This window comes from Lynx canadensis, chromosome C1, assembly GCF_007474595.2.
Source record: "Lynx canadensis isolate LIC74 chromosome C1, mLynCan4.pri.v2, whole genome shotgun sequence".
In the NCBI taxonomy this organism is placed as follows: Eukaryota; Metazoa; Chordata; class Mammalia; order Carnivora; family Felidae; genus Lynx; species Lynx canadensis.
In genome coordinates this window covers 133634700-133648100 of record NC_044310.1, presented here as the reverse complement: position 1 = coordinate 133648100, position 13401 = coordinate 133634700, and the positions used below count along the sequence as shown (strand labels likewise).

The 13401-nt window shown below is 35.6% G+C and overlaps 1 protein-coding gene and 1 pseudogene across 1 annotated transcript in view; both read right to left on the bottom strand.

The window, feature by feature from the left end:
• Positions 1-2746: 2746 nt before the first annotated feature.
• Positions 2747-2859, bottom strand: LOC115522695 (annotated as a pseudogene).
• Positions 2860-5612: 2753 nt separating this feature from the next.
• The window catches only part of KYNU (kynureninase), a 110576-nt gene continuing 102787 nt past the window's right edge, over positions 5613-13401 (bottom strand). The window contains 2 exon segments of the mRNA XM_030326644.1: positions 5613-6086; positions 8159-8389. Of these exon segments, the coding sequence (XP_030182504.1) occupies positions 5949-6086; positions 8159-8389 (369 nt within the window). The 3' untranslated portion in view covers positions 5613-5948.

Genomic DNA, 13401 nt, shown 5'->3' with positions numbered 1-13401 from the left:
ATGCTGAAAACTATAGAAAGCTTATGAAGGTAATTGAAGAAGACTTAAAGAAATGGAAAGACATTCCCTGCTCATGGATTGGAAAAATAAATATTGTCAAAATGTCAATACTACCCAAAGCTATCTACACATTCAATGCAATCCCAATCAAAATTGCACCAGCATTCTTCTCGAAATTAGAACAAGCAATCCTAAAATTCATATGGAACCACAAAAGACCCCGAATAGCCAAAGGAATTTTGAAGAAGAAGACCAAAGCAGGAGGCATCACAATCCCAGACTTTAGCCTCTACTACAAAGCTGTAATCATCAAGACAGCATGGTATTGGCACAAAAACAGACACACAGACCAATGGAATAGAATAGAAACCCCAGAACTAGACCCACAAACGTATGGCCAACTCATCTTTGACAAAGCAGGAAAGAACATCCAATGGAAAAAAGACAGCCTCTTTAACAAATGGTGCTGGGAGAACTGGACAGCAACATGCAGAAGGTTGAAACTAGACCACTTTCTCACACCATTTACAAAAATAAACTCAAAATGGATAAAGGACCTAAATGTGAGACAGGAAACCATCAAAACCTTAGAGGAGAAAGCAGGAAAAGATCTCTCTGACCTCAGCCGTAGCAATCTCTTACTCGACACATCCCCAAAGGCAAGGGAATTAAAAGCAAAAGTGAATTACTGGGACCTTATGAAGATAAAAAGCTTCTGCACAGCAAAGGAAACAACCAACAAAACTAAAAGGCAACCAACGGAATGGGAAAAGATATTTGCAAATGACATATCGGACAAAGGGCTAGTATCTAAAATCTATAAAGAGCTCACCAAACTCCACACCCGAAAAACAAATAACCCAGTGAAGAAATGGGCAGAAAACATGAATAGACACTTCTCTAAAGAAGACATCCAGATGGCCAACAGGCACATGAAAAGATGTTCAGCGTCGCTCCTTATCAGGGAAATACAAATCAAAACCACACTCAGGTATCACCTCACGCCAGTCAGAGTGGCCAAAATGAACAAATCAGGAGACTATAGATGCTGGAGAGGATGTGGAGAAACGGGAACCCTCTTGCACTGTTGGTGGGAATGCAAATTGGTGCAGCCGCTCTGGAAAGCAGTGTGGAGGTTCCTCAGAAAATTAAAAATAGACCTACCCTATGACCCAGCAATAGCACTGCTAGGAATTTATCCAAGGGATACAGGAGTACTGATGCATAGGGGCACTTGTACCCCAATGTTCATAGCAGCACTCTCAACAATAGCCAAATTATGGAAAGAGCCTAAATGTCCATCAACTGATGAATGGATAAAGAAATTGTGGTATATATACACAATGGAGTACTACGTGGCAATGAGAAAAAATGAAATATGGCCCTTTGTAGCAACGTGGATGGAACTGGAGAGTGTAATGCTAAGTGAAATAAGCCATACAGAGAAAGACAGATACCATATGGTTTCACTCTTATGTGGATCCTGAGAAACTTAACAGGAACCCATGGGGGAGGGGAAGGAAAAAAAAAAAAAAAGAGGTTAGAGTGGGAGAGAGCCAAAGCATAAGAGACTGTTAAAAACTGAGAACAAACTGAGGGTTGATGGGGGGTGGGAGGGAGGGGAGGGTGGGTGATGGGTATTGAGGAGGGCACCTTTTGGGATGAGCACTGGGTGTTGTATGGAAACCAATTTGTCAATAAATTTCATAAAAAAAAAAATAATTACAGGATGCCTTAATCCAGTGATTTCCAATGTTGTGCTTTATAATATGATGCTTTCAGGGTGTTTGCAGGTTTCCTTCTTTAGATGATGCAAAAACCCATTTACTTCAAAATCAATGCTCTAGCAATTTCAATTTATGGAAAAAACGCATAGCACAATTTGAATATAAACTCACATAATTTTGAACACAACAGTAAGTAGGAAGTTACTGAGAAAAAAATAACAGTAGAAAAAGTTTACTTCTTTAATTTGAAATTTAGTTGTTGACCTCACACCCAGCCTTTTCCACAGTCAGTTTTGTATAATAAGTATAATTTAGTGCTACACAAACAGTTCTATGTAGTACAATAACTCCCAAGGGCATCACTGTAAAAGAATTGTATTTATATAAATGTGCATGAGTTATTAAGAAGCACAATTCACTTTCTATGGAGAAAACAGAAAGTGCATAATATTTTTCCTTTTTGGTCATAAAACATTTCATGACAGTTTAGAGCATATCGTGGGGGATTAAATTATTGAAAACACAAATAAAAATCAATGGCAAAAAAAAAAGCCTTTTAAAATGAGATGGCATGAAAGTAAGAAAATTTAAAAACCTCAAAATAAAATAAAAGCAGAAACCTAGAAAGTAAAAGTATGTGTTGCATCCTAAAAGTGTCTGCCACATCCTAGAGTGATTGAGCTTCAGTGCTGATAACTAAATGGGACATTGAACAAGTTTAGAACCGACCACATAAATAAACTGACGGAAGAGCCCTCTAAAATGCTGGCAACCAAACAACATGTAAAAGGTCAGCAAGAAAAATTAGTATCTTCAGAGAGTTTGTAACTATAAATCGGCCCTCAAAAGGATTAATACATCCAATTTCATACTATCCATGTGATCTGAAAAACCTGAAAACAAAAATTTTAAGTGTTTTGGTGTCAGAAATGACCCTGAGAAATTGGCAGAACCAAAAATGAATATCTTTGGAAAGACTTTTAACACAGTTCTCAAAGAATTCCAAAAGAGTCAATATAAATGAGTAGTTTAAAGTCAACAAGCACAATATACACAAGGAAACAAGTATTATTTGTTAAACTGATAAGAACAGATACTACACTTGATCTTAGCCAAAAGGCCAAGAAGCGATTAAACAAGTATTATTTGTGAAAAACAACAGAAACAGAACTGAAATTTATCAGACATTGAATATAGGACTATAAAAGGCTTATGGTTATTAGCACTAGATGAAGGCAATGCTTTGTTAAATTGGGTTTCCTAGAAATAAAGAGCAATGTTTGAATTAATATGTTTTTTTTGAAACAATGCTCATCAGAAAAAAACTATGAAAGAGGGAATGTGGGGAGGGAAAGGGCTGAGCAAGGGTAAAAATCAGGTAATACTCTAGTCTTGTCTCAATCCATAGATTAAGGATGGTTTCTGAAGCATAAACAGCAGTGTATGTGTATCTCCTCATTCTGTTTCTCCTTCTACTTGTGTTGAAGTAGAACATTCATTCTGTTCTACTGAATAACATTCTTTCTGTTATTTTAGTAATCACCCTGGCTATGTAAGTCTGCATATGTAACAAAGACAATCAATCAACAGCTACTATCGGCAAGGATTGAGAGAAGAGATCTCCCATTTCCTATTGGTTGCAATGGAAACTGGTACAACTAGTTTGGAAAAGAGTTTGCTACTTCTTAGTGAAGTTGAACATGTGTGGGTCCTTTGACCTGACGTTTTCACAGTTATTATGTCCTGGGCAAACTTTTGAATCTGTGTACCAAGAATGTTAGTAGCGGCATTGTTGCAATATTAAAGATATTGGGAAGAATTCAAATGTTCACTAGTAGTAGAATAAACTAATAACCCCAAATATATACGAGAACACTGAGCAGCAATGAAAATGGATGAAAATGGATAAATCTCAAAAACCTGACACTGAGCAAAGGAGGCAGAATATAAACAACACAATTAAATTTACATGAAGTTCACACACGGGCAAAATCAGCTAATATATATTTTATGGTGCATACATAGGTGTAATACTTCAATGGAAGTAAGGAAATGGTTAACACAAAATATGATTTGATGGTTATGTCTGGATTTGGGGAGAAATGGGAATGCAAGCAGGGAGAAAGGGAATTTCTAATGCTTTGTTTCTTAACCCGCATGACATAGTGCTGAGTATGCTTTAAATGGTTTGTATGTATAACTTGATGCAATTTTAATGTGATTAGCCTGATATTTTAGAATTTAAAGTTATAAGCACTACCATATACCTCCCCTTACTTGACCATCTAATTAATACCCTTGAGATTTTTTCTTACAGTATCATCTGTTTTTCTTTCATAAAACTTACAGTTTGTACTCATATGTTTATTTGGGTGTTTATATATTTACTACCCATTTCTCCCACTAAGCTACATGCTCCCTGAGAGCTGAAACCATGTCTGTTTTGCTTACATCTGTGAGCTTCAAAACGATTTCTCCTACATGAAGTTGTATATAGTCAAATTTTAGGGTTTTGAGAACTTTTCCATCCACAAAGATGAGTTTTGCCAAAAGTTGGAGGCGGCAGCTTTGCTAAAGCAGTTATGCAACCACTCAAATAAGCAAGATAATATATAACTAGATTAGCACAATACATGGTACGTGGTGACTATTCAATAAATATCAATAGTTGCTGGCATTGGTGTCTGTCCTGCATCTTTTTATTTAACTCTAGCGGTTGTGTAAGTTATTTCCATTCAAATTTGTTCATCAGGGACAATGATTACATTGCAGTCACTCTTTCCTGCTGCCCGTGTATATAAATGTAGACTGTTTTGCCAATTCATGAGTAGTGGTTGCAGTATCAACAACTGAAAACCAGGGAAGTCCAACAGGGCTGAGTGTAACTGTAGTTTTCCTGGAGGAAAGAAAGGGCCATAGATTTGGGTTAGAGGTTGAGAGATGAAGCTCTCATTTGCTAATTCTAATTCTCAATTGCCAATATCTTGGGGTGATTTATTTCACTGTTTCAGAGACAGAGTAACATTTTCTATGGGGGGTGGAGGGTTGACCTGGGTGGCTTAGTCCATTAAGTGTACTGACTCTTGATTTTGGCTCAGGTCATGATCTCCTTGTTTGGGAGATCGATCCCCACATCAGGAGCTGAGCTGACAGTGTGGAGCCTGCTTGGGATTCTCTCCCTTGCTCTCTCTCTCTGCCCCTCCTCCACTCACACTATCTCTTTCTCTCAAAATAAATAAACTCTTTAAAAAATAGCCTTCTATTAAGAGAGGTTCCCATTAAAACAAACAAACAAACAAAAAAGCAATAGTGATAACATTAAAAAAAGGGACAACCTTGAAAAATGGATTAGGATCCAAGAGTCGGTGGGCAAATAGGTTCAATGAGTTTCAACCAGAATTTGATGTGATGAGATAAAATGAATAATAAATAGCAGAGCACTACTGATTTATGAAACTTTTGCTTTTGGTATATATACCATTAAAAAATATCATATCTAAGATGCTATCTATTCATTGTGAGAAGCGTGCTAATGTCAAGGATGGTAACATGAAAGAATGGTCAGTAGCAATGTAAGAATCATTGATTGAAAATTGAAAAAAAATTCTTCTTTCACAGATGTTGAAATATGATAAAAGTTTGTATATTAGAATCAATAAAATAAGACATAAACACATATAAATACTGGTATCTGATATTAAACATATTTCTTAGTGTGGACTGTGGTCAAAATATTTGAAAGCTACTACCCTAGAAAATGTATTTTCTGTTCTTTAGATTAGAGTTGGATGGAATACTGCAAAATCATACATATATCAGACTGTGAAATTACAGTGACTATAAGAACCTCTTTGGTAAATTAAAACTAAAGCGACATTTCTAAAATTGACACAAAAAATTGCACATATATTATGAAGTTGTCAGTCAAATTATAAATTAAATCAACATAAAACATTCACTGACCATGAAATGTGACAGCTAGCTAAGACTGTATACATAATACTTGGACCAATGAAAACTTTGATCCACCATGCATGGAGAAATTGAACAGACATGTGGATACCTCAGACCCCAGACATTTAGAGAAAATATATCAGATCTTTCTGCAAACTAAATGATTCATTGCCAGTTATGTGCAATTGGTTTTGAAAAAATTTCCAATTATTAAAATGAGAACAAAAATAATAAAATATAGTAGCTCTTAGTACTACTTAAGTTGTTCTAGAGAACACTGGTATTTTTGGTTTCTGCAGAGTCAAGTGCAGAAGCAAGTAGATTGATGAACTTATAAACATCATGAAAAGAGTTGTAGAGAGGAACTGGAGCCACTCGGAGGCCATCTGGATCCCGTTTGTCACACTGTGGTGGAGAAAATAAAGCCACAGGAATGTTAGCACTTTTCACATAATGAAAATCTACATTCAAGATAAAACTGCATAAAGCAATCATGCCGATTTCCCTAAAACTTGATATATAAGCCTTTTGTTAATTTTAGTAAAATACAATGTTTCTGTGTTATTTGAACTCTCCTCTTAATAATAGTTAAAATATGAGTGAAAATCATGAGGATCCACCAAAGTGCATTCCTTCAGCATTCATCCTCTTGAAGCATCCAGTAAGTCATGTATGCAATTTATCTGTGGGGAGACTCTAAGAGCCTGGAACCCTTGAGCACATTTAAATGAATGAGAACTTTAGGGGCACTTGGGTGGCACAGTCGGCTAAGTGTCCTACTCTTGATCTTGGCTTGGGTCATGATCTCACGGTTCGTGAGTTCCAGCCCCACATTGGGCTCTGTGCAGGCTCTTAGGATTCTGTTTCTCCTCTCTGCCCTTTCCCCTTGTGCTCTCACTCTCTCTCAAAATAAATAAAAAACTTAAAAAATAAAAAAAAATAAAAGAATAAATGAGAACCTTAAAAATAAAAGTAGATAAATAAAATGGGGTGCTAGGCGGCTCAGTCAGTTGAGCATCTGACTCTTGATTTTGGCTCAGGTCACGATCCTAGGGTTTTGGGATTGAGCCCCTCATTGTGCTCCCTGCTGAGCATGGACCCTGCTTAACATTCAATTCCCACCCCCCCCTCCCTCTGCCTCCCTCCCCAACTTGTGCTCTCTCTCACTTTCTCTTTAAAATAAAAAATACATAAATAAAAATGAAAAAAAGAAATGAATGATAACCTCTTTGACACCTAGAGAGTTTTAGTCAATTATTTTTACATAATCCTCTAATCCTTAATCTCACAGGTAAAGAATTGGCTGTATCCCTGAAATGTCATGAAATGGACCCAGATAATTTGGTCTAGCCTGAAGATCACTATTATTAATCTTTAAGAAACCCTCACTATGGGTTAGACAATACAATAAATTGTTTATTTGTGCTGGACTATTTAATTCCCATAACAAATTTTGGAGACAAGTAATTTGCACCCAAAATCCAGATGAGAAAACTCAAGCCAGTAGATGTGAGCAAACTTTCTAGGAGCACACAGCTTACAAATGGTAGAAATTGACTTGGAACACTAACATATGGATTTGTGCCTCTGGAATCTGAGATAACCTCTCCTCAAGAGTTTGTGGACCAGGACACCTGGGTTTCTCAGTCAGTTGAGTGTCTGACTCTTGATTTCAGCTCAGGTCATGATCCCAGGGTCATGGTATCAAACCCTGCATCAGGCTAGGCCCCATGTTGAACATGGAGCTTGCTTAAGATTCTCTCTCTCCCTCTGCCCCAACTCATGCTCTTTTTTTAAAAAAAGAGAGAGAGAGAGAGAGAGAGAGGACGACATGAGTGGAGCAATTCCTAAATTACATGGTTACTGGAAATAGATACACAACCACCATTTTTCCTGAAATCACCCTATTAACATTTATTTTCTTCAAGAGAATAGAATGACCACTTAGGTCCAAGCGTTTAAAAAAAAATTATTTCATACAATGTTAACATCCCTGAGATGTGTTTACAGCTCTCTTCTTACTAAAATGACAGGTTTGAAAATGACTTGGCTCAATCAAACAACTAAATAAGACTGATTTTTTTCCTCCTCTTCCACCATATTATGTTCTGTAATTCTAGTTATTCAACAAACATATATTATTTGGGCTTTCACTACTAAAAACTAGGGAAAACATGTCCTGATTGATTATGATGAAACCATTTTTTTTTTCCTGCTCAAACTGTAATAAAAAGAATGAATAAATTATGGAAGGCTGGTTCCTCATCCAAAATTTGTGGTTTCTTCCCTTTTATCCCTTTTATCAGAAATGACAGATCTCTATGCCCTTCAATTAACACAGTGACACATGCTTAGCTGACACATAATCTATCCTCTCAAACTGACTCATGAAATAACATGCAACAGTGAATTAACCAAAGAACCCCAACGTGCCACCCAGAGAGAAAACCTGGTAGCAAAGCAAGAGATATACTTACAACCACTCCTCGTTTTTCTAGTTCTTGGAATACATATTTTATTGGTATAGAAAAGGTTAGTGTTAGCTGGCAGCCACGATCCTCTATGCAGGATGGAGTAATTATGTTCACAAATGGTCTCTTGGTATCTGCTTTATCTTTGTTACAGTAATGCTTGATCATGTATTCCAGATAACCAGTTAGCAAAACAGATTTTCTCCTCAATGCTTTCATAGTCGCTTGCTTAAAGATCTACAGAATGAGAAACAATCAGATTAACAGTGTCTTGTTGATCTGCAAAGAAGCAAAAATTAACTGAAAAAAAAAAAAAAAAAAGGAAATGCGCACTTTTGACCTTTCCAAAAACATCCCGTTTTAGACTATCCTTTGTAAAAACATATCCTCTGTTAAATGCTTGGCCGTTAAAAGCCAAATGGAAAGGTTTCCGTGACAGAAAACCTGTATAAATGTCATTTAAACAATACTTGCTAAAGAAGAAGGAAAAGTAAGGTACTATAGTGTTCCTATACAGTTACTTTACATTAGCTCAGTATAATTAGTACAAGTAAAACATACCTTAATAAATGCATTTAAAGATCATGAAAGTCAAACCTTTTCCCCAAAGCCATTTTACACAATCATAATCAAGAAGACTTTTTTTTTTATTCTGATACAAAGTATTTTGGTTCACACCAAAGTGTAAGAGTTAAACACTCATGTATATATGGAAGGAAGTGTTATCAACATTATTTATAATTGTTTTTACTCATTCCTAAATCTCCCCAGCATAACAGTAAGCAAACAAACAGTTAAATAATAAAGCTAAGTTTTGTCAGTCAGGGAAACAAACCATGAAACCATAGTTATTCAATGAACATATCTATTTGGGCTTTCACCACTAAAAACTAGTGAAAACATGTCCCAATTGATTATGATGAAACCATTTTTTTTCTGTTAGATAATACATATGTTAGTACTGAGGCAGTTAGGTTTGCTTCTCTCTCTCTCTGTGTCTTTCTGTCTCTCTTTTCCTCCCTCTCTCTTCCTTTTTATCTTTCCTTCTTTCATCATTTTTCCCCCTGCTAAACTCTAGCACTGGTGTGAAAATACTGCCATTTGCTGCCTGAAGTTTCTTATATTAAGATGAGTGACAAGTGCACACAATAACTGGTATTGGAACATTAGAGGTCAGAACAGACACGCTTTTCTAGCTTATCTCTTAAGGTCAAGTAGAGTTTAAAAATATATCCTACATATAAGAACTGAATGAACTGCAAACAGAGCGTGATGCACTGGCATGTCACTTAATATCCCTTTTCTGTATCATGTTATGCCACAGAGCTAAGATAGGGTCACTCAGTGACATCTAGACTTTATGAAGCTTGTGAAAATAGTTATTTTGGTATATACATGTGGCATGTGTGAGCAGGCATTCTAATAGAACTCAAACCATTTGGGCAAATGACCTATATTGCATGAAAGGTATGGATTTGGCTGAAGGAGACCAAGGGAGTTGTATTGATGGTAACAGTACCCAAGGAAAAGAAGAGAAACAGGATGGAATGGTATCTGTCTCTCTGCAGCCAGATGTTGCAGACTATGGAAGAGAGTTTGCTACAAGTAGCGTTTGATGTCTGTTTCAGAAGACATTCTTCAGAAGACAGAAGCCTGTTTGGATCAAGAGGGCCTGGGTCTAGAACCAAATCTCGTAAAGGGCAGGAGCAGGGACAGGCAAGGCACCACCCACATGTGGTTTGGTTGCCAGGATAGGAATAAAAGAATAGGAGAGGAATTTTTCCAATCTTCTCTTTGGACATTAATAGTAATTCAAGGTAAATTTCATTTATAAATAATTCTGAAAAACTTTCTGGTTCTACTATAAGCCCCATAAGAGACAGGTAAGAGCAATGTGCGAAGTACTACCTTTAATGATATTTCATTTGTGTTTATAGGTTAGTAAGACTTGGGGGAATATTATTTAACTTTATTGTTGTTTTTTTTTTTTAAGGAGATTTTGTTCTTGCAGATTTCTCTGATAACTAGAAATTAAAGTTAAATTTTTTTATGACAGTTTCAATTTTGACATACTGTTACTCTTTGATAATGAAATAACTTTAAAATATGAAACCATTTTCCATCATTAAACCACAGTAAGGGCAGCTGCATGGTTAGGCACTCTTAAAATCCTGTCAGAGGGTGTAAAGGTCTCTTTTGAGGCATCACATAAAAATATTAAGAGGGGATAATAGGAGTTACCTGGAGAATAGAATAAATATCTTCTTTTCTTTTTAGCTTCTCATTATTTCTATGCTTTCAGTATTGAGAAAGGACGATTTTTTTAAATAAAAAAATGAAAACTGTAGGTTAAAAATATTCAGCTTATAACAATTCTTGGCAGAGTTTCAACTACTCGGGTTATTTTTCTTACTGAGCAAAAAGAATACAAAGCTAGATAAGTTAGGTAAGTTTAAACAGGAAAAAGAAGTATAGCATGACATTTTCAATTGTTGCATTTTTTTCACTTCAGTTCTTAAAATTGGCTGCCTAATAACTTTCTAAGGAAACACATAGTACATTTCTCCTTATTTGATTTGTATTTAAAATTTTTTTAATGTTTATTCATTTTTTGAGAGGGAGAGAGAGAGGGAGAGAGAGAGAGAACCTGTATGCACATGAGGGAGGGAGGGGCGGAGAGATAGGGAGACACAGAATCTGAAACAGGCTCCAGGCTCTGAGCTATCAGCACAGAGCCCAACGTGGGGCTCAAACTCATGAAATGTGAGATCATGACCTGAGCCAAAGTTGAACGCTTAAGTGATTGAGCCACCCACGTGCCCTACTTGATGTGTATTTTAATTGAACACTCTAATTTTGTATTTTGGAGCTATTTACTTCATTATAAATTCATATACTGAAATGTTCTAAAAATTGTCTACTTATCATTGCATGCAAGTATGACCCTACAAAATAAAATAGATGTATTTTTAATTTCAAGCTAGCAATTGAAAAGATTGAGGAGACTTCTGAAATACTCTGGTCTAAACATCTTCATCTTAAAAATGAGACAAATGAACTCAAGAGTATATATATATAGTAAAGGGAAAGTTGTCACCTGTCTAAGGTCATACTTGGTGCCTCAGTGAGGGATACAGTGTATGCCTCCTGGTTCTTACCTTAGTTTCTATTGATCCACATATTTTTATATGTAAAATTTGTACCATATTTTATCATATGCATTTGTACCATATAAATATATAATACAAATGATTAAGAGCCACTAATATAAACAAAGGACAGTTTGAAATTGATTACAAGGTGCTATTTTTCATGTTATCAATCAACTGGAGGCACATGTCATTATAAACAAAACCATATTAATACTTGTAAAAAATCACTGTGTTGCAAAACTGAGATCATATCCATCCATGTACACTGATTCTTAAGTTTAGAATCTCTCCTCTAATTGGTATTTGACTATGCAGAATATTTTTTGAAAGAGAAGTAGCTACAACAAAGACAGGCACTGTGATTCATGCATATTTCTCTCATTGATTCAAACTTTTTCAATCACCTATCTCTTTCAATGCAATAACTTAAGCACAGTAGCAATATGATTGCCACACCGATGCTTACCCACTTGGCATCGAGGGAGTAGAACATTTTAACAGTTAGGTAAAGAATAAGAAGAATGACATGCATTGTTTTGTAATTTCAGAATTTTGCAACTTATGATGGGGAGGAAGAATTTCAACACTTTCTTCAACACAACTTTTGCTTACCTAATGATAATTTTGGTTAGAATGTAGGCTTAGCAGTGAATAGCTTAAGTACAGTATTTCTTTCTTTTTTCTTTTTTAGTTTTTATTTATTTATTTTGAGCAACAGAGAGAGCATGAGCAGGGGAGGGGCAGAGAGAGAGGGAGAGAAAAAATCCCAAGCAGGCTCCAGGCTGACAGTGCAGAGCCTGGCACTGGGCTCCATCCCACCAACCTGAGATCATGACCTGAGCTGAAATCAAGAGTCAGACGCTTTAACCAACTGAGCCACCAAGCACCATTTACTTAAGATATTTCTAAGAAGCTCCAGAAAAATACTTAAGCGGTAAGAGAAGTACATATCCACACTTGTGGCCTTTGGGATCCTTTTGTTATTTGTTTAGATGTTAAAGAAAAAAAAATCAATCAATCTTCAGATTCCAGCTGAAAATAAAAACCTTGTCTAGGTGGCTACAATACAGCGTAATACGGTGATAAATACTTCCAAGCTTTTTATCATTCAAGCCTAGCCTAGGGGACTAGTGGCAGGAAAATTGAGAATGTGACTTCTTTTTCATGGCAGAAGGGGTAAGTACTTGACACCACCCACTGCGAAAACATACCAAAGTTAGAGTGTCTAAAAGAAAATTTCCAGATCTGGCTGAGAACTCATTTGCAAAGGTAAGGAAAATCAGAGGACAAAACGTCAAGTACCAGTTCTTCCTAAGGTACACCTCGGTGCTTTTCCTATGGTAACTCACCTTCTCCCTGAGACAAACTTGCAAAGTGAGAAAAACTGTGTATCATTTTAAAAGGTTTAACAGAAGTTTTCTCTGAATAGATATTATAAAAATAATTCAAATACCATTATCTGACTTGCTAAGCAGATTCTATCCCTCCTCACCCCCCAAAAATTTTTAAAAACTTTTTTTCCCACTGGCTGAAAAATCTTGTTACTGGGTCTATTTTCAGTTAAAAAAAAAAAAAAAAAAAATTTGCCAAAAAGTGAAAACAACACAAGCTCCATCTAGTGGCCACATTGAGTAGATGGTCTTTAAATTGAGATGAAGTGAAATGAGTTGATTACCACTATCAGTGGTGAGGTTCTATTAAAAAAAAAAGTACTTTACATTGCCATCCAGTGGCCAAAGTGAGAAACTGCTATATGTGTTCACAGAATCCTAAAATTTAGGTTTAGAGATTTTGGAAGTCTTTATCTAGTCATTCATCCTGGAACACTCCACAATAGAATTTCATAAAATATCAAAAACCAGATGATTTTAAAAGACTTTAAATTTAAAAAGTCAAATTCTTTTTTGAATACCTATAGATTTAAAATCTCTGTTAGAAAAAAAACACATTTAGCTAAAATATATTTTACTTTAATGTATGTATATAAGTATATTTACTTAATATGTGTATTGATGTTATTATTAATTATATAGGATATAATTATTTACAATATATATTTCCTTAAATAAATTTAGTCTCATTCTTTTTATTTAATTT